The sequence below is a fragment of the Acomys minous genome (assembly GCF_964271855.1).
Source record: "Acomys minous genome assembly, chromosome: 9".
NCBI classification, from domain to species: Eukaryota; Metazoa; Chordata; class Mammalia; order Rodentia; family Muridae; genus Acomys; species Acomys minous.
Genome location: NC_140490.1, coordinates 107,862,933 through 107,888,709, shown reverse-complemented (window position 1 = coordinate 107,888,709; position 25,777 = coordinate 107,862,933). Strand labels below are relative to the sequence as shown.

The 25,777-nt window shown below is 36.0% G+C and overlaps 1 protein-coding gene across 27 annotated transcripts in view; it reads right to left on the bottom strand.

The window, feature by feature from the left end:
* PPFIA2 (PTPRF interacting protein alpha 2) overlaps nucleotides 1-25,777 on the bottom strand; it is a 438,359-nt gene that overhangs the window by 69,730 nt on the left and 342,852 nt on the right. For 11 of the 27 annotated variants that reach the window (XM_084794262.1, XM_084794271.1, XM_084794252.1 and 8 more), the window contains 8 exons: nucleotides 25,476-25,697; nucleotides 15,895-16,053; nucleotides 14,961-15,095; nucleotides 9,536-9,622; nucleotides 9,018-9,101; nucleotides 7,802-7,933; nucleotides 6,943-7,005; nucleotides 2,239-2,330 (listed from right to left, as the gene is read on the bottom strand). In XM_084794262.1, the coding sequence (XP_084650388.1) occupies nucleotides 2,239-2,330; nucleotides 6,943-7,005; nucleotides 7,802-7,933; nucleotides 9,018-9,101; nucleotides 9,536-9,622; nucleotides 14,961-15,095; nucleotides 15,895-16,053; nucleotides 25,476-25,697 (974 nt within the window). The remainder of the gene's footprint in view (nucleotides 1-2,238; nucleotides 2,331-6,942; nucleotides 7,006-7,801; nucleotides 7,934-9,017; nucleotides 9,102-9,535; nucleotides 9,623-14,960; nucleotides 15,096-15,894; nucleotides 16,054-25,475; nucleotides 25,698-25,777) is intronic. The other 16 variants (XM_084794258.1, XM_084794270.1, XM_084794256.1 and 13 more) reach the window with 3 other exon arrangements.

The following is a 25,777-nucleotide window of genomic DNA, read 5'->3' as shown; positions in this document are numbered from 1 at the left end:
AGAAGGGGAGAGGAGAGCAGGGGACTGCCACTGACAGGAACTCTGGTGCCTGTGATTAGATCACTGCCCTTTAGTGGGGAGGCCCTGTGGGAACACAGAGGAAGGGTAGGCAGGATGAGACTTGATAGGCAGTGGTCAGGTGGTGGGGGAGGAGGACCACACCTGTAGGAGGGGTAAGTGAGGGTAATAGGGCAGAAAGGGGAGGAAGGGTGGGAATGGGAATATAAGGGGGAGGGGATGACAATCTTGATATTATGTGAATAAATGATAATGTAAAAGAAAAAAGATCAAGACAATACAAAAATGTAATCATGAACTTCTCAGGTAAAGGGTTGAAACTAGAAAACAAAACAAAACAAAACAAACAAACAAACAAAAACCAATCATCCCGAGTCCGGTAACCCAGACCCAGGAAATCAAATATGATATGTATTCATTTAATTATGGGTATTAGCTTTTAAGGCAATGTTAATGAAGCTACAATTCATAGAACCACAGAAGATAGGTATATAGTAAGGGATTGGGGGGGCTAGATACATCTCCAGAGGACAGGGATATAGAATAGATGGTTATGGATGGATAAGAAGCAGGTACCAAATCAAGTGAGGAGGGCAAGGGAAGAGGGAGATGATGGGGGTGAATAGGGAGAGACAGCTACAGTGAAGAGCCACATGGGTGATATTATGGAAACTTAATACAGTAGTATCTTCATATACATATATGTGTACATATACACATATATGTATGTATATATATATTATATGTATATATACATATGCATATATATTAAGGCAATATAAATGAAATTGCCAAATAGTGGGGAGACACATCCCCACCTGGACATCTATTGCCACCAAATGAAGTTTTCAGTACTTGTTTGGGTTACAGCTCATTGAGTTGTTAGCCGAAGTGTTCCTATGAGAACCCATGAACAACCCAGGCTGTTGCCAAGACGATAGATAGGTTACTTTCCATAAACTTACAGCAAGTCGCTATTGCTGAGGACAATACCTACAAAACTCATTAAACATGGAGAAGTTGAACCGGTACCTACACAGAACCTTCACCAGCAGGTGCTAGCATCTTTGGTACAGGAACATAGTCTGCAGACTACCAAAGGAAAACACTGTAGCCATCAACCCAGCTAAAAACCCTAGGTCTACTATGGTAAACTGTCTACAGGATATGATAGGGCAGTGGTAGAACAAAGCTTGTGAGAGTAATCAACCAATATCTGACTTGACTTAAAACACACTTTCTAAGATGGAACTCATGTCTGATGATGCTTGGCTGCTTAAAAACCAGAGACTGGCTAGCACATTGAACGAGGGTAAAACCTAACACTGCTGCTCCAAGAAAGAAATAGCAATAAAATAACTCTAATGAATTCTACTATAGTAATAGACCAGCTCATTGCTCAGCCATCATCAGAGAAGCTATCACCTACGGTAGGTAGAAATAAATACAGATAATATTCAGAGAATGAGAAAACTAAGAATACTCAGTCTTAAATGGGATATATCCACCATGTCCCTCTCCTAGTGGCTCAGGAAACCCAATGGAAGAGGAAGTGGGAAGAGTGTACCACACAGAGATGACTGAGCGCACCAAAAACAACACCCTCTAAAATCAACAGGATTAATATGTACATGAACTCAGAAAGACTGATGTAGCATGCACTGGTCCTAAGGGTATAAATTATGGCTTCCAATTTAGTGATTTTTGGGGATTCCTGAGTATGTGAGCAAGTGGTGGTTCTATGCATCTATATAATTTTTCTTGTGTCTTTTTCTGTGATTCTTTCACTTTGTTTTGTTCTCTTCCGATATGTTACTTTCTCTTGTATCATATTATATAAGTTTATCTCTAAAAGCCATTTTATTTTCTAATTAGAGACAGAAAGGGTATGGATTGAGATGAAAGGGGAAGTGAAGAGGAACTGAGAGGCATAAAGGGTGGGGGACCATATCATAATCAGGATATATTATATGAGAAAATATATTCAATATAAAATATACGATAATTTAATAAAAACAACAAAGAAAAAGGTAATGTCTACTTTGAGAATACAATGCAATTTTTATATTCACTCTCATTTTTCATTTAATAACTACCTACATTGTTACAATGTCTACTGAAATAGACAAGACTTTTATTTTGCTTAAGAAAGCATTAAAATATAAGAAAATTTACATTGTTATTTGCTTAACCACAAATAAACATTTAACTTAATGTTACCTCGATATAGTGGGTTCAATTAAGGAGCCAGTTCTCATTTTCATTTGGTCAAGTTCAGATCTCAACTTCTCAATTTCTTCTGCTAATCTTTCCTAAAAATCAAGAAGTGGTTACTCCGATGATGGTCACACCCAGTGTATGAACATTAATTATAAATAAACAGATATGTAAAAGTAAATGATTACAATTTACTGAAGAACACTAGATAATATCAGAAAATATGTTTTTGCGTACCTTTCATGAATTTGCCAACAACAGAAATCACCAAAAACACCTCCATGCTCTGGTAATAAATTCTAAATATATGCTAATTTGTGAGATTATTAGGAATTATCGTGAATACTTATAGATATGCCACTTCAAAATGCAAAATACAAATCACATCTAGTTTTAAATTAAAACATCTTGATAAGTGAGTATGATGGCAACTCTTTCCTTTGTCAGCTTCACTACAACGTAAGTTAACTAAAGCCCAGGGGCTGGTTTCACCTGTGAAGAAGTTTTGTTTTTGTTTTTGTTTTTGTTTTTAATTAATTCATTTGAAGTGAGAAGACCCATTTTTAATCCATAAATTTTGAGGTAAAAGGATACTTAACCTTAATTTTTGAGGTGGAAAGATACATCCTTACTCTGGGCCACCTCTCCTCATGTCAGCCTATAGAAAGGATGTGTAAGAGGAAGCCTGCTCTTTGCAGGTTTTCCGTGCGTCTCCGTCACTATCATTAGAGCCTACCCTTTCAGGATTCCAGTGTGCACTGAAGACAGATGAGACTTTGAGCCTTGTGAACTGGACAACTATCTAATTTTTGGACCTTCCATTGATAGGCAGTCATTGTTGGACTAGACGGCCCACAGACTGTAAGACATTCTAATAAGTCCTCCGTGTAAACATATATATTACAAATATATGTATATGTAGTCAATTTATCAGTTCTGTTCCTCTAGAGAATCCTGACTAATAAAGTGAAGAATTTCCTACTTTTTTTTAAAATCTGGATAGAAGGGCACATATGACTGAAAGTAGAAATTCACATATAAAATTATTTGAGATGTGAATAAATACATAGATAAAGTGTATTTATGATCGGAAGACTCAGCATGAAAGGAAGTTTGCCAATAACCTATTTATAGGCTTGGTTTTGTTTATCTATAGTATTTTCAGACTACTATAAAATACCTCAGTGTGTAAGCTTACGAAGATTGGAGATGTCTCACAGCTATTAGCTAGATGATCCTGAGATTACTTTATAGTGTTTTAATAATTGGTTTTGAGTCTTTAGTTTCTACAGCTTCTCTCTCATTAGCCTTGTGCCCTATTATATGGTCAATTACGGAGAAGCCAACTCTTACATTTTATTTCATCGATCTTTATTTTCTTACCGCACTATACCTGGTTAACTGATTTTAATGAGAATGGCCCCCATAGGCTCAGACATTTGAATGCTTGGTCTCCAGTTTGTTGAACTGTTTGGGAAGGATAGGAGCTGTGGTTTTCTTGGAAGAAGTATGCCATCGCGTGTGGGCTCTCTGATATCAAAAGGCCGCACGATTACAGTTAGTTGTCTTTTCTCCTCTTGTTTGTGGACCAGATTTAAACTCTTAGCTACTGCTCCAATGCCGTGCCTGCGCTAGCTTCCGTGCAGCCTGCTCTGATGATCATAGACTCCCCCTGCGGAACTGTAACACCTGAAAACCTGTCTTTCCTAAGTTGCCTTGGGCAACTTGGGCAGCAATAGAAAAGTAGTTAACACAATGACAATGTAGTATTTGTGACACTTCTCTTACATGTTCTTTCTATTTTCAGGACCTCAATTCTATTTAAATTACTTTGGCAATTTTATAAATTATTTATATTGTTCAGTATCCTAGGAATATGTTTTTCTGTGGCATATCACTTTGAAACATATGATTAGCCAAATAAATTGCTTTAAATAATTTCTTGTTTAATTACTTAATTTCATTAATTTCAGAAAAATATTCATTGAGTTTCTCTTCTGTGTACCTATATGTACAATGAATACACTGGTTTTACTTTATCTACATTAGTAGAAAAGACAACACATTAATGAAATACATGAGTAAATTATATTGTTATGAAGAAAATATAATAATTATGAAAAAATGGTATTGTAGCATGATATTTGAATGAGGTCCTGAATAAAATATGTTAAGAAAAAAACACTATAGATGGAAATATATTTGGTGAGACAGGACAAAACCCAAAGGTTGCTGACTTTGAGACATCAAAGAAAACCATACTTAGGATGTGGATTTAATAAAATTACCACTGAATTAAAAAGGGTAGTTCTGAAAGGCACAGAGGAATTTTAAAACTCTTTGGCTTTTTACTAGGAAAAGAAGAAAATGGAGCAAAACTGGGCAGAGAAGCAGTAAAGCATGGTGATTGCATAGCTCTGAATAAATGCTTACAGAAAACTCGGAGGCAAGGAAGAAATAAAAATATTTGGAGTTCTCCAAAATAGTATCACCTGAGTCATAAAATGGGCAGGGATATTCACTGGGACGAAATGGATAGATTTTCATTACATTTTGATTATAGAACTAAAAGTATGTATCTATTAGGTTCAATAGGAAAATTATATAAACACAATATTTAGCAATAGCTAGCTCTTCTGCTATCACATTACTTTGAAGCATAAGGATAAGTCAAATAAATAATTTGCTTTAAATAATTTTTGTTTAAGAACTTTAATTTACTACTTTCAGAAAATTGTTCATCGCGTTTCCATTCTGCACACCTGATGTACAATAAATATGATGCCTTTCTTTAGGATGCATTAGTACTGTTTACTCATGGGGGGGGAGGTGATTTACTCAGAAAATTGCTCAGAATGTTGGCCAGGTTAGGTGGCAGTGAAGTGTGAGTATGGGGTAGGTAGGTAACACTGGAGAATCGACCTGTTAAATCAAAACTTTCATGTATTCAAACTTGAAACATGGGTTGGCCCTGAAACATAAAGACATCTTCCGTAAAATTACATGAGTAGGTGGCCTAAATTAGGAAATACTTAATTCAAGGTGGTGTGGAAATCAATAAGATCAGATAAGCCAGCCAGGGACTGAACAAAAGCTTTCTGAACAGAACTTTAGATTCAGAGTACTTTAGATTTCAAAGATAAAAGTCATAAGGAGAATAAGAAAAGCCTTGGTATCAAAGTGATCCTAGCTATTTGAGTGGGCATTTGAACATGTTTAGCTATGCCAAGAATAGTGAGTGTGCTTGGCAGTATGGAAATGATAACCTCCAAAATTATGTTTGGTCTAGGAATATCTTTTCTGGAAATTGACATTCGCAAGAACATAATGCCCGAGATAATTTGAAATGTTGGTTGCTTGGGCAGGTTGCTGAAGCCATAGGTTTGTGTAGGTGATGGGGAGTAGGCTTTGAGGATCTTGCCAGAAGAACACAGAATTTTAAATAACTTAACACTGCATAACAAGACCAAGTCCAAAATTCACAATCTGGCCAGAACTAGTTCACTAAACACTTCCAGCAAAATTCTGATGATTCATCTAGTCTCTCATCCCTGGCCCCTCTGTGCTGGTACTGACTTACTACTCAGTAATGGTTCAGTGCCATCCATTATCTACCCCTGCAACAGGGCTTTTTCTACATGTCAGAAGAGTATGCAAACCCCAACTCCTGAAACAAGTGGTGGTGGTTTTCGAATCATCAAAAAATGTATAGCATTCTAAAAAATTGTTTACTTTTCCTGTCTTATTTTCAGTACCTTCTGTATTATTGTACTGCTGTCAGAGCTTTCTTTTCTTCCTTCTTTTTTATGTCCTTTCTATTTAATTTTTTTCCTTCATTCTCCTTCACATTTTTCATCCTCTCTTCCTATTTATGTATACGCAAATAGAGAGGATGCACATTAAGCTGGAAATTGGGAAAAAAAAACAACCAAAAAAACACCAAAAAAACAAAAAACCCAAAAGGCTAAAGAAGTAGGAAACCACATATTAACATTTTATAATCTGTGCTTTGTCAGCCTCTTAAGCCATGTGTGCTACAACATGAGTGCTTGGTCTTCACCAAAGAACTGCCCACTGTTAAAGTGTCGCCCTTAGGAATAACCCACCAAACCAACGGGCACCAGTGGTCATGCCGTGTGTTCTGTCCTTACGAGATCTGCAGCTCCATCTGTCATTAGTTGGTTCTTTACTCACACCCTGAGTCCTTGAAGCCTTCTTTATACCATCAGTGTACGCCATCTCTACCAGTTGTGGCTCCCTGGATCGGCCCCTGGTTTCCGCCATTCTGAATACTGATTTTAAAGAGGGCTTCTATTATATTCTCAACTACCTCAGAAGTAGGATAATGCCAGAAAATATTTAATGACACAATGTCGTACAATCCACACTTAATACACGTTTTTTCAGAAATAGCTCCCCAGATACCACAAAATGTAGTGAATATATTTTTATTTTATTTGTATGAGATCCAAAATAATGCCGTATGTATTAGTAGAGATATTGATTAATAGTGGTTTTAAATTAAAATGAGTTGAGATTTCAGAGTGTGTTTAAAGCTAAAAACTTTTCGTTTTCTACATAAATGCATGCTTTTCTATAAGTATAAGAAGTTAAAATTGTTTTAAAGTCCAACACAATATTATTTTATCACACTTATTATATAATATATTCATCAATATGAATAAGATAAATGGATTTCCATAATACCTTATCATGTAAAGATTCTTCAAGATTTTTTCTGAAGGTTTCTGATTCCTGAATCAAAACATTCTATGGGAACAAAAAAAAAAGCAATAAGTGAGAAATATTTAAATATGTATATGAACACTCAAACACTCAAGAATCTCTTGTGATTTCTTTCTTGGTAAATCTATTTCCTGGTTTCTATGGAAACCAAGTTCCATTGAAATCTTCAAAAGTGACACTCAACATTTTGAGAAATACATTATTCAAATGAGAACTGCTAGTTTGCTACACTTGGATAGATAAACAGCATAAATATTACTCTTTGAGCTATTACTCTGATTCTTCACAAAATTTTATTTTAAATGAGAAACAATTGAGCTATTTCCAACTATTGGCTAACTATTAGCAGTATGCTTGACCTCCTATTATGTCAATAAATCGAAATTTGCTAATATTTTGTTAAGACACTGGCTTTCAGTGTTGGTAGATTTTAGGAAGATTTAACACACAATAGTTTCATGGAAACCCACACTCAACATTCATTTTTGTCTTCCTAGCATATTTGACAAATAACAAGAAGATAAATAAAACTTTTTGTTATGTATCACAGCACATTTTAATACATCTGCTTTATAAACACTTTAATAGATAGTATTTGTCATGTGCCATGTAGGTATTCATTCAACACAGGATGTTATTGCAATTTATCGAAATTATTGACTCACTTTCTAAGACTGTATCGAGTGTTTTTAGGCTAAGGAAAGTAGGTTGAGGCCTAACACAAGTGATGGGTAGAGCAGGCTGGGAAACAGCACAGCCTAGATCAGCAGGCTGAGAGCGTCCATGTGCATCCTCCCCTGGTTGGCCACGGCCACCGTACCTTCTCTTCCAGAGCGGCCATCCTCTCCTTCAGGTGCAGCTGGAGGCGCTCATTGGATTCTGTCAGAAGCCTGTCCACGGTATCAGATAATCTTTTATTATGCTCCTCATTCATCTTTTCTCTTTGTCTAGCCTTATAATCAAGAAAAAGAGAAAATATATCGGGCATGAGAAAAACAACGCTCACTGCTTGTTCAAACTTAAATTGCTAGTTTTCTTGGTTTTATGCCGAGCAGAATTTTATGTATGTTTTTTTTTTCAACTTTTAATTTAAATTTATTTTTAAAATTTTATTCACTTTGTATCCTGATCATAGCAACCCCTTATCTCCTTCTGGTCCAACGCTCTCCCACGTTCCTTTGTCCTCTCCCCTAGTCCAGAAAAAGGGGGAGCCCTCCTTACTACCATCTGACCCCAGCCTACCAAGTCTCATCAAGAACTGCCTGCATCCTTTTCCTCTGTGGCATTTGAAGACTGTCCCACTAGGAGAAAGTGATGGAAGTGCAGGCAACAGAGTCCATGGCAGAGTCAGCTTCTGCTCCCCTAACTAGGGGACTCACATGGAAACTGAAATGCCTATGGGCTACATCTGAGCTGGGGTCCTAGGTTTTCTATATGCAGTTTATTTTTTATTTAAATTTTATTATTCAGATTACATCCCAATTGTTATCCCCTCACTTGTATCTTCCCATTCCTCCCTCCCTCTTTCACCCGATTCCCCTCCCCGAGTCCTGTGACAGATGGGGACCTCCTCCCCTACCATATGATCACAGCCTATCAAGTCTCATCGAGAGCCTGCTTCCTCTCCCTTTGAATGCCACCAGGCCTCCCAACCAAAGGGAAGTAGCCAAGTAGGGGACACCAGAGTTCATGTCAGTCAGTCCCCACTCTCCACACAACTGTGGAAAATGCTCTGTCCATTGGTTAGATATGAATAGGGGTTCTAAGTTTACTGCATGCATTGTCCTTGGTTGGTACAGCAGTTTGTGTAGGTCTCCCTGGGTCCAGATCTGCCATCCTTGATGGTCTTCTTGTAAGGTTCCTAGAACCTCTGGGTCCTTCTGTCTCCCCATTTTATTAAATTCATAGGAACCATTTTCTTTCACATGCTTAGGATGTGGTCATATGATTTTAAACACAGCTTCTAGCTGGGAATGTTTTCCTCTGACAATGCAGTCTGTGAATGCAAACAGTAAACGAGAAAGCTTCATACATACTCTTTGAAGTTCTTGATTCTTCTCTTCCAATTGACCCTCTAGGTGCCTCATGCGTTCTTCAATATTTCCATGCCTCTCTTCAGCCTGTCAAGAAACATCAAGAGTGGACCTGATATGTAAGATGAGCTCACTCTTCCCATCGAAAGAAACTGAAACGAAATGTAAAGCAAGCTACTACCAACCGCAAACGCAGTGTCCAAAAAGAAACTTTCTTTGACCAGGCAGCTGAACAGCATTGCTTGAAATGTGTCAGCTAACAGAGGCCTGTTAACATCCAAGCATCAGCAGAACACTGGAGTTACTTATGAGCAATGAAATCAGCCAGCTGGGACATGCAGACTGTGCATGGTTTGAACACAAACCTGCCATTGTCCAATCTTAAGCTCCTGAAGCACTGAACTGCACGGATGGTCGATTATCAATAAATAAAAGGAACATAATTCTCAGAAATGAAAAGAGAAAAAAAAAACGTAGATGGATTCTATTTAGCGATAGAAAGTAAAGTCCAGTAGGACTACCTTCCTACGTATGGAGATCATTTCTTGTAGGTTAGCTTCCATAACGTATTGATAATCATCAGATGAGGTAGAAGAGGTTGCATCAGACTAACAAGTCAAGGAAAAGGAGAGGGACAAAATTGAAAAAATCAGAACTAAAGACACGGACACCAAACAGAACACAGTACAGAATGCTTAAAATAAAAGTGACAGCAAATTCAGTACTTTAATAGACAAAACTTTATGTAGAGAGAACTACTTTGGTATCTAGTGACAATAATGCAATCGATGGTTAGAAATGGAAGACAATGATTTGTTCAAATAAAAAGTTGTGAGCCTGAGGTATGAAGGGTTAGTGACAGCTGGCAATGAAGGACGTTTACAGGGTGGTTAAAGCAAGTCTGGAAATGGCATGTAATAATTGGGATTATGAGAAAACAAACACTTGGAATGTCTCTGATAGACAGGTAGCCACTTTATTTTTTTTTGCTTTCTCATGTTGCTACACAAAAACTGATGTAAACCTGGCATCTCATCGTTGAAAACTGCTCTGTGCTATGACTTAGGAGTGTCACATTTGGATCAGGATTATATAAGGCTCGTTTGTAGAAATCAGAAAGAAGATTAAGCCACAGGTTGTGTTATTAGGAAAATTCATGCATTACAAGAGGATCAAGTTTCCTCAGCAACAATGCCCCGTGTAAGAGATGACTTCTGTACACAATGTACATTGCTCAAGGACTCAATGGTCTTATCCTCAAGTATCATTAAAAGTTTCGAATGAAAAGAATTAAAATTTCTCAACTTATCAGGTAATAATCATGCCACAAGGACAAAAAACTTTGCGAATGCTTAAAAATGACAAGAAGGACCACACCAAGGTGTATCTGCGTTAATTTGTTGCTATGGAAACAAAGCAGCTTCCCAGAGTGAGTAGGAAGAGCACAGAGCCTTTGTGAGTTAATGAGGATCTCGTGCAGAGGTTAGTTACATGTCTTGTTGTCAGGATACCACAGGTGTAGTGTTAGCACATGTCATATTGCTGATAGCTGAATTGTATTAGTATGTTATGCACAATATATATAATATTACATCATTTTAATTGTAATTACAAATTAAATACTTATGACACCAAAACATTCAGTAACGCAACTTAAATCTAGAACATACTGTCTGACATGATATTAGCTCATTCTTAAATAGTGAAACTTATTTTAAACTAGTTTAGGACTATATGAAGACATTTCATGTAGTAACTAAAGAGAAATAGTAACCAGTTAATGTACATTTGTGCTACTTTATACACCAAATTCCAATTTACTCTAAGGAGTAACTATTAACACTTCAAATATGTTTTATTAGTGTAAATTATATTTCATCATTCGATTTCTTCATGTATTCTCTCTCATAAATTTGTTACGGCACAATTGTCTCCCCACTGTCTCACACACGTTCCCAAATAGAAACAGCAATGAAGGCTACCATGGTTTTCAAATACAAGCAAATGAGTTTTGTATTATTTAATTTTTTTAATTAATCATTTTTAAATTTTATTAGTTATGCTCATATGTGTGCTCCTGCATGTGGGTTAGTGTGTGTGACTGCCATGCCTTGGGAGGTGGGAAGAGCATGGTCTATCAGCAGACATGGATTTACAGGTGATACTGATAGGTACCCAATGTGAGTGCTGTGCGATGAACCCAGGTCTTCAATTAGCCCTATCTCCATCCCTCTGTTTTTACACTGTGTAATAATTGCAAGTCTATTAAGAAATACTATGGGTAATTGGTGAACAGGTGGTTGGAATCGTGTAACCTAAGTTTGGAATTAAACCTGTATATTTTATACTCATTCATGTTATTAAAAACTAAACAGGTGATTATTCACAAGAGCGGTGTGACAAGAAGACCAACAGAATAAACTAGCCTGGGCCCATAGGGGCTCACAGAGACTGAACCACCAACCACGCACGCATGGGCTGGACCTAGGCCCTTCTACACAGATGTAACAGAGGTGCAGCTTGTGTTACTCATGTGGGTTTCTTAACAGTTAGATTAGGGGCTGTCTCTGACTCTGTTGCCTGCCTTTGGATCTTTTCCCCATAGCTGGGGTGTCTTGTCCGGTCTCAGTGGAAGGGGATGCACTTAGTCCTGCTGAGACTTGAGGTACCAGGGTGGGTTGGTACCCATGGTGGGGACCTCCTCTTCTCTGAGGATAAGAGGATGGGGTCGTGGGGGAAGGAGTGTGAGTGTGGGACTGGGAGGAGAGGAGGGCTGTCATCAGGCTGTACGATGAATAAAAAAAATAAATATTCAAAGTACTGACATTAAAATTTATTATATAGTGAAACTGTCATGACTTACATATGAAAGAAATTCTATCTCTAGTGAAACTGTTATGACTTACATATGAAAGAAATTCTATCTCAAGGGACTTAATATTTTTGTTAAAAAAATAAGCAAATAAATATAATATTAATTTTTAAAGCACATCTCTTGAGTCTGAGGTTGTTGATCAGTGATACTGGCAACTAGTATGTTCAAGCCAAGATCCTGGATTTAATTATTAGCAATACACACAACTATTTATTAAGTTATCAATTTAATAATTAAATTATTTTCAAAAGCAAAACAAAAGAGTGATACGGATATCTGAACTTCTATAAGGTTCTCTTCAAAACATACAAGTGCTTTAGCATCTTTAAAACTCTTCGTGTATCTTCCTTCACTAAAGAACATACAAAACATTGAGAAATTAATTTCAGATTCAAAATACATGTTCTGTCATTTCTAAATTATGTTATTACTGAAATGTTTTATTAATACTAAAATAAATAAAATACCTAATAAAATTCAAGAAGAGTTATGCCCTACTGGAGAAAATGTGGGTTTTAATTAAAGACGTAGACATAGCAAATCATAACATCGGGAGTCAAGAGTGATGTTTGATGGTTAATTATATATAAACACATCAAATTTATTTTATTTATGGACATTAATCAAAAATTCTTTCTAAGAGATTTAAATGAGCTTTGCCTACTTTGCATACCTCTCTGAATAAAAGATTAAAAACCAAAACATCTTATAATTTAAAGAATAAATCCAGTCATAACCTCTAAGCAATACCAGTTTTACTCAACACTATTGTGCTGTGCTGCCCTTTGACTTGTCACAACACAGTTTTAGCAGCTGACACAAGCCCAGAACTGGAAAGAGTCAATCTGCATCTGTCTGTCCTTCCAGAGTTTACCTTGGTTTTTTCTCTTTGATATAGGAAACTTCAAATGAGCTAAGATTTTAGCAAAACAATTACAGAAATTGTTGAAAAGAATGTGAGTACATTCAGGATGAAGAACAGAGTTAGTAAGAGAAAAATCCATAAAAGAAAAATAAAGATATAGATAGGTAAAAATAACACACACACACCCCAAATGAAATACTCGATTTGTTGCTAAAACCTCATTTTAAAATACAAGAGAAAAAAATCTGAGACTTTAGCTAACTAGACATTTTATTGTTTAGAATAGTTGAAAGCACTAAGAGTAGAAAAAGACCACTGATAATAATGATGATATATATTGACTGTAAATTGAAATTGAATGAAATTGAAACATTATTTAGAATATCTCTGAGTGTTATGAGTAAATCTATGAGAGAGTGCAAGATGGCTGAAGTCAGAGTGATCAGAGGAACTGAGTCTTCCTCGGCCCATGTGGACACATAACAAGATAAGGTATATAACCTTAGCATTTAGGAATTTACAAAATAAAACAACTATTCAGTAACATAAAAACTATCATATACACTTGAAATGTGTTATTAGTATATACATTTTTAGAAGCCAAAATGATATGAAGCAAAGATTAAGTTAAACACTAGTAGAAGAAGTTTAAAGGATGCTAAATGTTTTTTCTGAGATATTGAAACACCAGAGAGCTCAGATAAAGAGGGTGTTTATTCACTATAGCAATTTCTGTTTGTGTCATGTAGTAGGCCTGGATAAAAAATGCTGAAGGGTGGCCGAATGTAAAACTGCATAGAATAATCATCAGTATTTATGGTACATGATTATCCTACCCAGCTTTACAAATTATTTTCTTATTCAATCCCATAATAGCAAACTTTAACATGGTAACCCTGCAGATTAGCTACATCTCTCAGATTAAAGCAGAGCAACTGTGTGTCTTAACCTATATTATAGTCATTTAAAATAAGCTTTGCAAGAAAAAGCACAATGATAGTGATATTCTTGGGTAGCTTTATATATTTTGAAGTTAGCTGATTGTACATGCTAAGTTTGAGGCCCCATCTTTCCAAAGTACCAGAGTGGTTTACTGCTGTGGTCGATGGTTATTGAAGAATGTAAATGTAATAGCATTGCCCTAACAGACTACTGTTTCATCGCATGGTAACCTAATGCTCTACAACTAACCATGCAATTTGATGCTTTCTAGCCCTGGTCATCTCTGTCTGATTTTTCCTTTCTGATATAAATACTTCACTTTAACATAAGAACATCATCCAACTATTCATCTCATTCTTGCTTTTCCAGTAAAGATAATGAATTTGTGCCCCTTCACCCACCACTGCACCAATTGTTTGTGTAATTGCTATTATCAAAATGTGAATTCAAGTTCACATATCTATGGTACCTATTTATTGCATAGCCTGAAATTCTTAGATAACTGCAGTGGTTATAGAAACGTTCAGAATGCATGTGTAGTTGTCAACTGACATAAATGTAAAACATGATTTAGTGATCAAACCAGGACTTTTCAAGTGAAATGGATGTGATTCCAATTTGCCGTTAAGAGTTCAAATGGCTCTATTAGAACAGCTTTATAATATATAACAGAAAACAATTTTAGAATGTACAATTTGTAATATGGAAAAACAGTGCAACACTCTGTTATTCTTGATTTCATTATTTTTTTTTCAGAAAAAAAAAAACCCGCACAATTACCAAAGAACTTTATATGGCTTAATGGCTTTAGACTGTATATTTTAAACTTGCTTCTTCTACCAAGGTTTACCCTTATACAATACAATTGGAATCAATGCTTATTATACTACTTACATTGTTCCAGTAGCAGCAAGCCACTTATACAAAGCTGATTTAATTGTTGTATTTCATATACATATCTCAATACTTTAAATACCATGATTATTATTATGTGCAAAAAAGTACCATAGAAGATTTGTTCTAACTACCACATGGTATCTCTTGTTAATGTTAAAATAGACAAGAATATCATTTTATTCATGGAACAATCATTCACGTCACTATAAGTAAGATATATGCCAATAAGGAAACAAAATGATAAGGAACAAAGATCCAATTAATATAACTTTCACATAGCCTGAAAATAATAATTACAGATTCCACTTTGATGGACAGTTATTTCCGCAAATACCCCTAGGCTGGGCACTTGTGTTTAGTGCAGTACCTTTGTAAGGGCTGCGATTCTCTGAGCTAGTTCAGCCTCTACTTCAGGCAAAGTTTCAGCTTTCCTCATGGTCTGCTGTAACTTTTGCTCAGCCAGTTCAAGTCGCTCTTGTAACTGCCTGTTTTTCTCTTCCATCTGAAATAGGAATGAGAAGGAGGCCATTTAAACAGTTAAAAGTTAGATTAACTTGAACGAGACATGTGGCGTGTGTGCTCAGCTATTTTTCTTTCCTAGTGAGTATGAACTTGAACAAAGTATAGCTCAGTCTTGATACTCCAGTTTACTGCCACAACAACAAAAATAACATTGAAAATTTATTGTTTTAGACTACAGTAAGATAAGGAGTAGAGTAGCCCAGGAGTCCATATTCTAGAGATTGGACAAACAAGCTTTCTATATGGATGGGAGAGATGGTATTTTAGGACTGTGTTCAACTGTGGCCTCTGGTTCAATTCCTGCACACAAGAATAACCAAAACCAATTACATCATTAGGTGTATATATTCCATTACACTGCATTTCCATAAGAAGGGAGATAACCACAGTTGTCTTATGGGCTACAAACCGCTCTCTAAGGCTGTAAAGCTGGGTAGACATGTGTATGACCTTGGGAAGATATTCATGCCTTTGATCCTCACAGTACTCAGTAGAATATCTGCAGCTAATCAGTAGGTGGTGGTAAGTGAAGCAATACAAGCAAACTTCTCAGCGATGCTTCATATTTAGATTCAAAGTCAATAGTTGCAATATTATTTTCATATGAGTGATTTTTAAAATTTCATTAAAAAGAAACTATATGAAAATATAATAAAATAAAATTAGTGTCATTAATACTATTCTGTTTTAGAGCATAATTACTCATCTTCCAAAAAAAATTCCTAAATGGTGAGAACACATACAGTGACCACACCAAAATCAAAACAGAGATACTGGACCTGCCGCAAGATTGCTTCCTTGTTGGCCAACTCATTTTCTAGTTTATCATTCATGTCATGGATGGAGGTAGATTCTCTCTGAGCACTCAAGTAACGCTTCTCAAGAGTTGTGATTCTTTCTTCCATATCTTCCTTCTGAGCCATCGCCTGTAAATAACACTGTAAAAGTCATGCGCAAGTCTTTGATTTCATCCCGTCAGAGAAAAACACAAAAGACAATCACAGAGTCTTAGACAAATGTAGGTTTCTTACTTAAATGAAATAATAAGATATCAAACATATAGCTGTTTCCCAAGTAAAGACACACTGTTCAAGGTTTAAAGACTCCATGTATGCCAGGGCAGGTGGCACATTCCTTTAAGTCCAGCACATGGAAGTTAAAGGAAGGTATGTCTCTGAGTCTGAGGCTAGCCTGGTCTACAGATTGAGTACTAAGACAGAGCTACACAGAGAAAGAAACAATGTCTCAAAAAACAACTTCCTCAATTCTATATATTTTCTTAGTATCTTTATCCTAGTTTTTGATTTTATCTTTTATAATAGAGTAATCACGACCTTCCTGATGTTTACGAATCCAAAGAATCATCTTTTGAAACTTCCTCCTATAGAATTAAATGTCAGGTAACTTTGCTCATTATGAAGTAGATATAAATACAAATATGGGTATAGTTGAATGAAATCCAGGAGGCTGTTAAATTGGGAGCATAGTTTTAAAGCTCAAATAAGACATAGGTCTACCAGAAGTCTAGAGAGATGGCTTAGTAGCTAAAAGAAAAAAAAAAGAAAAATATACACTTGTTGCTTTTGTTGAGGGTCCATGTTTGGTTCCAAGGACCCATGGGGCAGGTAAGAGCCATTTGCAACTTCAGATCACGAGAATCTAACACTCCTTTCCATCCATCAAATCATTGTACACACCAGGTACACAGACATACATGCAGGCAAATCACCACACATACCTATAAAATAAAAATAAGGCATATTTTAAAAAATCTACTCAGTGCCACTCAAATCACAGTTGTCAGAAGAGCATCTATAACCACTAATTTACTAAACCAACACAATTCCTACCAACACTCTATAAACATCTGTACATATATCCACATACAACGGTAGTCTTCACCTTTCATCAAGAACATTTCTCTTGACAGCAGACACAGAGCATTGCAGAAAACCACAATGGGTCAAAGCACCGACTTGTGGAGCCTAGTCCTAATGAACATATCTAGAGAACAACTCTGTACCTAATGCTAGCTCAGGAACATGGAGGAAGAGGGGCCAGGAAGATTTTAAAACCAGAGGATTAGGGAGTTTGTTGTGAAATTGTGTCTCCTAGAACTGACAAAATCTAAGCCCACAACGTCTCACAAACATGGCTTCCAATATGGAGGCTAAGCAAAGAAGACACCAATGAGCATGCCAAAACAGACGGAGAAAAGCCCACAAGGTCTCAACTCTACAAAAATAACTACAGGCAACTGAGAGTCTCTGGGTGAAAAAGAGGCGGTCTTTCCCAGGGAAATAAGGACCAGTTCTGAAAATATGCATACAAGTAACATTATATGAACTGAATAGGATATATTTAAGAATACAAGGAATGGAGGGACGGTTGTAGATTTTGTATATTATCAGGATTCATCATGTTATTCAATTCTTAATGAGAGTCTTGCTTCTCTCCAGGGTCCAGCACTTGCCTGCAGCTCCTAATATGCTCCTAAAAGCAATGGAAATGCTCTTAACTGCCTTGAAAGGGCAATCCTGCCCTCACCATCATCTACAAATATGATTATTTACACATGAATCTTTCATTTCTTTTTTCAGCTTAGATGAATAGCCCACCTTCATCCAAGTGTTCCTTTAGGAACCTTACCACTCCTTTTATCCCTTTTGAATTTTTTAAAATAACAGCTGTCCTATTTCATTTCTGTTTTTTTCCTCCACCAATATCTTGGCAAAAAGTAGTATAGAGAGGGAATGAGTGTATTTGGCTTAGAATTCCATGTTGTACTCAATCATTTTAAGGAAGTCATGGCAGGGAGTAAGGGAGCTAACCATATCTCATCCACAATCAAAAGACAGAAAACTCCTTTGCTTGTTTATTCCGAGGTAGGTTTTTTTTCTCTCTTGCTGTCAAGGCACCCATGTCTAGAAAATTGGGCAGCCTCAAATAGACTGGAATTCCACAACAGTTTTTGTCAAACTCTTAAAGATTATGGAAGATTTAACCATAAACTTAAAAAACATGTAACAGAACAAACATAAGAATCAGCTAAGAGACTGGAGAGGTGTCTCAGTGGATACGTGCACTGCCTGCTCATTCCAAAGGTCCTGAGTTCAGTTCCCAGAAACCATACATATGGTGGTTCCCAACCACCTGTAATGTAATCTGATCCCCTCTTCTGTTCTACATGTGTATATGCAGGCACAACACTGTATACATAACAGTAAATAAATAACTATTTTTAAAAAAAAAAGAACTAGTTAATAATTCTAGAGAAACTGAATTGTACACAATAGAAAATACAGGAAACTACTGCTTGTACAGATGGTGAAGGTTATTCACATAGTAATAATAATAATAACACTGGATGGGATTTTTATATAATTTCAATGGAAGATAAGTAAATTATCAAGTAAGGCAGTAGTATAAGTTAAAAATCCATACCTAATTAACAATATTTATATTAGATTTAAATAAAAGAGAAAATGTCAAAAGATAAACCTCAAATTGTTGAAAAGAAGATTTTAGGAAAAATGGGATAGAGAAAAACTAGGTGAGAGGTTGAAGGAGATTTGTCTTCATGTTTCTGTCTCTATGTGAGCCTCTTAAAATCATTTTCTGATAGTAATTTATGTTTATGAAATAATTAATTTAAAAAATTATAAGTCATTTTGCACCTGGTCTCTCTGTCCACACACAAGCCAGCTGTTCTTTGGAGCACAGGCACTGATTATTCTTGAGGACTGAGACATATCACTTAATATCTTTCTTTTAGTGTTCTTTGCTATGCTATTGACCAGGAGACTATTCTGAATGCTAGTTAGAGCATGTTTTCCTTGAGTTAAAATAATTTATTTCTTTAAAAAAAATAACTTCTTTTATGTGTATTGATGTTTTGCATTGATATATGTCTGTGTTAGGGTGTTAGATCTTGGGTTTATAGGCATTTGTAAGCTGTGATTTTAGTGTTGGGTTTCGAACCCTGGTTCTCTGGATGAGGAGTCAGTGATCTCATCCGTTGAACCATCTCTTCAGCTCCAAATTAATTTATTTCTTTTTGTCTGTCTTCAAGGTAAAATATGAGCCATGAATCTCTTGCTTTCTTTCCTGATATAGCTATACTTTTGCATATTGAAGTTTATAACATTTTTTCCAAATGTGTACCTTTTCTGGATTTAGGAAAGTAGGTTTATAAGCAAATAAGATACTAAAGTAATAATCAAGTTAAGATGAAACAAAGTATCATTCTGGTAGTCCAATATTGAATAACTGCATTCTGAAAGAGAGTGGGAAACATAGACACAGAGTAGCAGAATTTGAAGTTAGTCAGCCATTTAGCCAAGAATGCCATGTCCAGGAAGCTTTTACCAGGAGCCCAAAGGAAATGAGGGCTGCATTTCTCATTATTACCCTAAAAGAGAACTTGACTCTGTTGAAACATTGATTTTACACAAAATCCTTAGCAAATGTGAAGAAATGAATTAGAGTTTTTAAGCTGGAAACAAAGATTGCAGACCAGGTAAGGACCCTTGCTAAGCAAAGGCAAACCTGAAAACCCAAGGTGCATCACTAGAATCCACAAAAGGGTGGAAGGAGAGAACCATGTCTATAAAGTTTTCAACTGACATTTGCATGTGTGCTGTGATATGTGCACACACACACACACACACACACACACACACACACACACACACACACACACACTATTTTCTTAAATAAAGCCAATCACTTTCTACCAATTTGCTGTGGCAAACACAGGAAACTACCACACTCTCTGACCCCATTTCCTCCTGGAAAATGCTTCTATTTCTTCCTTGATTTGACTCAAACTTTCTGACTTTCAGAGGCCAGTGAAAGAATAGTTATTTATGTTAATAAAGAGTTACGCATGTAAAATTAGAGGAATCAATCATTTTGACAAAAATTAGTCCAGAATCATTTTATAAAACGTTGTCAGCATTGTACTAGTTTTTACAAATCCCAGAAAATAGCCATGGTTCTTAGTGTTTAAAAAAATGTTGAATCATAATCTTAATTTCCGCTATTTTATATTTTCCATATAGTGACTTTACAGTTTATGTTAATTTTCATGTAAACCTCTGGAAATGTTTATCAACTACACAGGATTAAAGAAAATTCTAAACATATCATACACATATTATAAATATCTCTCTAAATTCTAAGACAATGCTTTCAGAAGTCATCTGTGTATGGGAAATGAAGGTTGGTATGGTACACTCCATGAGTAAAAGTTGTTGTCCTTTAGTTCAGGTTCACATTGTTTTCTGTCTGATTACTAATGACTACCCCATAATTAATAAGAATTGGGTGACACAATAGTTTAGTTACTTTGTCTAATGCCTAGGATGGAATATGCACTCATTAAATAGCTCCTCTGTATTAGTGATAAGAAGCCCATCCATACTTAGCTGCTCAGATCCACCGCACACAGTCTGTGTAGGAGTTAGTGTATGTAGATTTGGAACTGTGTTTTTGACTCAGTGATTCATGTGAGTGATTCAATTTTTAACAGCAGGCTGTGTTACCAAAAATAAAATTTGAATTTACAAGTGATAGAAATAGCTTTTCCTCTGTGTTATTTGGAGATTCTAAAGAGAAATCTTTTTCCCTTTAGTTCCTAAAAGCTATTATGTAAAAAGAAAAATAGCATAAAATTCCAATGACCTCCTAACTTGCTGTTTATAAATGAATTTTTTAAAAATAAAACAAAGTGATAAATCAAAGCAATTTTCAAACGTGTCATTGGCACATTAGGTACGAGAATCAGAACACAGTGAAAGGACTCTGTTGTAGGCCCGGGATGCTAGAAACTTAAGAGTCTGTTTGTACATTATACAGGATTTATGTAAAGGTCACAACAGTGCTAACCCAGGAATGAAGGAGTAAGAAAATTATCTAGTGAAGGGTGAAGAATGCTGGGATAATTTGGCTCTGGAAGTGTTTGAAATCTTTGCTGTTCTAGTCAGTACATTTTGCAGAAGGTTCCTTGACGTCTGTGGACTTCTCAGAAGCTTTTGTCCTCAGTACTAAGAAGATTTGTGAAGCACAATATTGTGCGAAAACTACAGACTTTGAAGACATGATGGTTCTATTTCTTCCAGGTGGATATTTTTTAAAGACTCTGAAGAAGATAGGCAATGGCTAAGTCACATTAACCTCCGTGAACCTCCTGTTGCTCTTCTATATGTGGACAGTGAGTGTCCTCCTGTGGGATAGGATTGGCAAATAAGGAAAAAGAACAGGAACGTAATATATTGTGGTTGATTTAATATAATCTTTTTCTCTGAGAAAGCAAAAGGGAAAGAGATAATGTATGTGGCTTTAAAATGAACACTTCCAGAACTATTTTATCCCACATAGTATCTTCTGGGAATCTATGTTTCTGTGTCTCTGTCTCTCCTGTTCTCCCTTCCTTTCCCACCTCATTTGTGTGTGTGAGTGTGTGGTGAGTGTGTGTGCCTGTGTGTGGAGAGTGTGTGTGTGTGTGTGAGTGTGTGTGTGTGTGTGTGTGTGTGTGTGTGTGTGTGTGTGTGTGTGTGTGTGCGCGCGCGCGCTCAAAGTCCTCCTTTATCAAGAAAGGCAGAGTGAGAGGTGAGTGCAGGTTCCTTTACAGATCTTGTCAGGGGTGTCATTTCCTATGGTTTTAAAACTAGTTTCTACACTTCCATTTGCTGCCAGGTTTGGAAAACATTTGCTTATAAACTCTCTGCTGAGGTGGATGATGGAATATGTTCCTTTTTCATGCGTCTCAACTAAAACATGGCTACCTAAGAATTATGAAGCTTAAAGGTGTAATTATACGTTGCATAAAAATTACTTATGATAGAGAATGATCAAACTCATTAAAATAGATTCCTAATGAAGCCATCCATGGCAGTACATGCTTGATGTTTTCTGCTGGACCTGTTTTTTGGTCATCTAGATGTAGACATTATATATATATATATATATATATATATATATATATATATATGTTATTTTACAATGTGTAATAAGGAAGGAAGTATCAGAGGTACCACGCCTCTTGAGATATAGCTAAAAATAAAGTTGATGAATGTTTAACATGCAAACAGAAGAACTAAATCTCTGGAACTAAAAATATGAAGAACTAGAGAAAACAAAAATTCGTGTAATGGTGTAACAAGTTAAAGGATAGGGATCCTAAGATTTGTTTATTTACCTTGTATATTATACCCATTTGAGCTGTAGGAAGCAATGAGAGTAAATATGTGTCCATGGATTTTGAGAATATAGGAATATGTATCGTTGTCTGAACTTCAGTGAAGATATCATTGTATTTCCTTTCTCCTTCATAGTAAGCACTGTGTCAATGGATACTTTAGTCTCACACCTTAATAAGGAATGGTAAGTACCCATTTTGTGAACCAAAATTTCTGTATTACTGTATTTTCAGATCATAAGACATACTTCTCCCCCAAAAGTGGGGAGTTAGGTGCCCCTTATGATCCCATTGCTGTTTTTTTTTTATTGTTTTTCATGTTTTATTGCTCTAAAAAGTGGGTGCGTCTTATGGTCAGGTACATCTTATAGTCTGAAAAGATGGTATGTGCTCAGTATTTGTGTAGGTAGGTAGAAAAGAGAAACCAATGAGTCTCAATGCAGAAAATGTGCTGGGTAAGGAGTAATGTGTATAGTGGTGTTTAAAAAATGATTTGAAATAAGAGGGAAAGTTTGTACCTGTGTAAAGTGAGGGCAGTGAACACTCATGTGAGAGGAGAGCATTTGAGCAAAAGGTAGTGTTTGAGAAAATGAAATCAAGCAAGTCCTGCTTGCTTAAGTGTCCACTTAAATAAGCTGAGTGGAATCAATCCTATTATATTTCATTATTATTATAAAATTATAAAATATTATTTATTATTATAAATAACTAAATTATAATATATAATATATTATATATAATGAGATGCAGTCAAGAGAGGATGTATTATATTGTACATGTTTTCAGGCTACTTACATGATTACTGCAAGGAGAATATAAGCTATAGAAGAGGTGAGAAGTCAACTATTCAAATTACAGAATATAAAATTTACCACAGAATCAAATATAGCATAGTGCGGAAATAAAATTTAATGGAACCTCTACAATTTAAGCATAAGCAATAGTGGGAGTAAGGGGGAAATAGGAGGGAGGGAGGAATGGGAGGACACAAGGGATGGGATAACGATTGAGATGTAATGTGAATAAATTAATAAAAAAAATTTTTTTAAATAATGTAGGATGGTTGAAACTGCTCAACAATCAGGTTTCTTAGGGAAGTGTGAAAGGCTCAGTTGCTCGGTTGCTACTGTTGAGATCTTGCTTAGCGGCTTAAATAAAACCACTGGGAAAGAGAACTGGAAAGAGAGAAAATGGAGGTGGAGGATAAAATTGGGAGCTTATGGTTGGTTTGCGGCTTATTCATCCTTATTACCATAAGCAGGGCAATGGGGGACTGAACTGGGAAGACTGTAAAGACAGAGGAAAGAAGGCTAAGTAGTAAGACACTGGGGACAAGGGGACCAGACCAACATGAGGGCATTAAGAAGAGTTGGTTTGGTATCCTTTAAAAAACATTATTAATTTAACTTTATTATTAGGTTCTAGCTTTAACTACGAGATTAGGACTTTGAAGGCAATTACATTTTCCTTCGTTTACATTTTATTTATTTATTTTATTTTATTTATCACTTTACAGACTGATCCCAGCCCCCTCCCTCTTCTCCTCTCAGTTTCACTCCCAAGCTCCCCTCCCTCCATTTTCCTCTCTCCTCCTTCTCAGAGAAGTGGAGGCCCTGAAGGGGTACCCACCCACCCTGGCACCTCATCACAGCAGCACTAAGCTCACCCTCTACCATGGAGGCCAGACAAGGGAGTCCTGCTATGAGAAAGGGGTCCGGAGGCAGACAACAAATGCTGCAAGGGCTGAAGAATGAAAGTGAATTAGCCCTTCATTCAGTAAAATTAGTAAGATGCTTTATTACAGTACTTTTAATTGGACAATAGGGACAGATGTAAAAATATATCCTTGGGAAAAGTGAAAAAAACGTTTTGGATACAACAGATAGGGACAGCTTTTTTAACTAGTTAGTCACAGGGAAACATACTAAAAGATACAAAGATATGCTTCACAAGAAATGTATAAATGAAAAACGTGAAATTTCAAACAGCAAAATTTTCTGAGCTGGTAAGAACTGTATTTTTAAGAATAAAGAAAAAAAAAAAAGAAGGGTAAGCAAGTCCTCAGTAGTTCCTGCCTCACAAATATGTCTGTCAGATATATTGGGCCAGGAGGCTTAAGAAGATGCTCCACCATTATAGAGAGTTTTGGGTGATTGTTCAGGCAGCAAACTGTCTCTGTCATTTTTTTCATTTTGGAAGTTGCAAAGCTGCACTTCCGGTTCACTCAGGTAATTAAATTTTATTCCTTCTCAAGTCTCTGATGGGATTGAAGTCCAGATAATTTAGTCTTACCATTAAGCTTAGTCGTTTAGGGGTTAAGATGTTTTTAGGTCAAGATAGATGTTTTAAGTTGATAGAGATCTGATAGATACTGATTTACATTTAGAATTTTAGATGCACAAAGATAGGAAAGATGTTTTCTTCATGTTTGTCAAACACAAATAGCTAAATCACTATGAATGTAACATTTATATAATAGCTGATTGTTTTGTGATACTTACTGCTGTATGTAGTTTATTTATGTATAATAATATAAATGTATATGTAAAAAATAAATATAATAAAAATTGCAAAAATTTTATCCTAACAGGTAAGATAATTTGATACTATAAATAAAACATTTTTCTGGATTATTTAGTAAATATAAAGTACTTTCTTTCTTTCTGTTTTGTAGATAAAGTTATGCTAATCCTATAAAAAAAGGAATATAAATTAAAGACAGAGCATATTATTCATATGCATACCTTATTCATACACAGGCATTCACAGATACAAAGCCGAAATAAGAGACAATTTAAAGCAATGCTTTTGAGTACTCCTATAGAACGTTATACAAAATGCACTCCCACTGTTCCCACATGCACATTTATTCAAATTTAAAACCGTGGAGCTTCAAAATGTCATTAAGTCTTCAGAAAGATCTTAAACTAGCAGAGACTTGGTTCCAAAGATTTCCATTCATACATATTAAAAAAAAAACAAAAGCAAACTTCTTCTGTCCCACTGAACAGGTACATAACTAAAAAAAACATTCCTAATTGTGATCTTACGGAAGTAAAGGTTACCAGCCACCAGGGAAGTGCACTGAGAGAGATTCTCAGAGCAACATTTGGGAAGCCATGCAAGAAACAACAGCACAGAATGCTATGAGCCACCTACCTCCCGGATGTCCCTTTGATATTTAGTGTTCATTTCTTCTGTTTTAATGAGGTCCTTTCTTGCTGTCTCTGCTTCCTGTTCCACTTCCCCCACCCGAGAAGAAAGAGCTGTTAAACGTTCTTTCATTTGGACCATCTCATAGTTTTGCTTTTCAAGCAATTCTTGTAGTTCAACTATCTGACTGGTGTCATCTGTTGAGTCTATGGAGCCATTGGATAAACGCTGTAGAAAGAGACAAAAGCATAGCACTTAGGATCGTCTTTATCCTTAACCCAAATGCATGAGAAGAAAAAAGACATAAA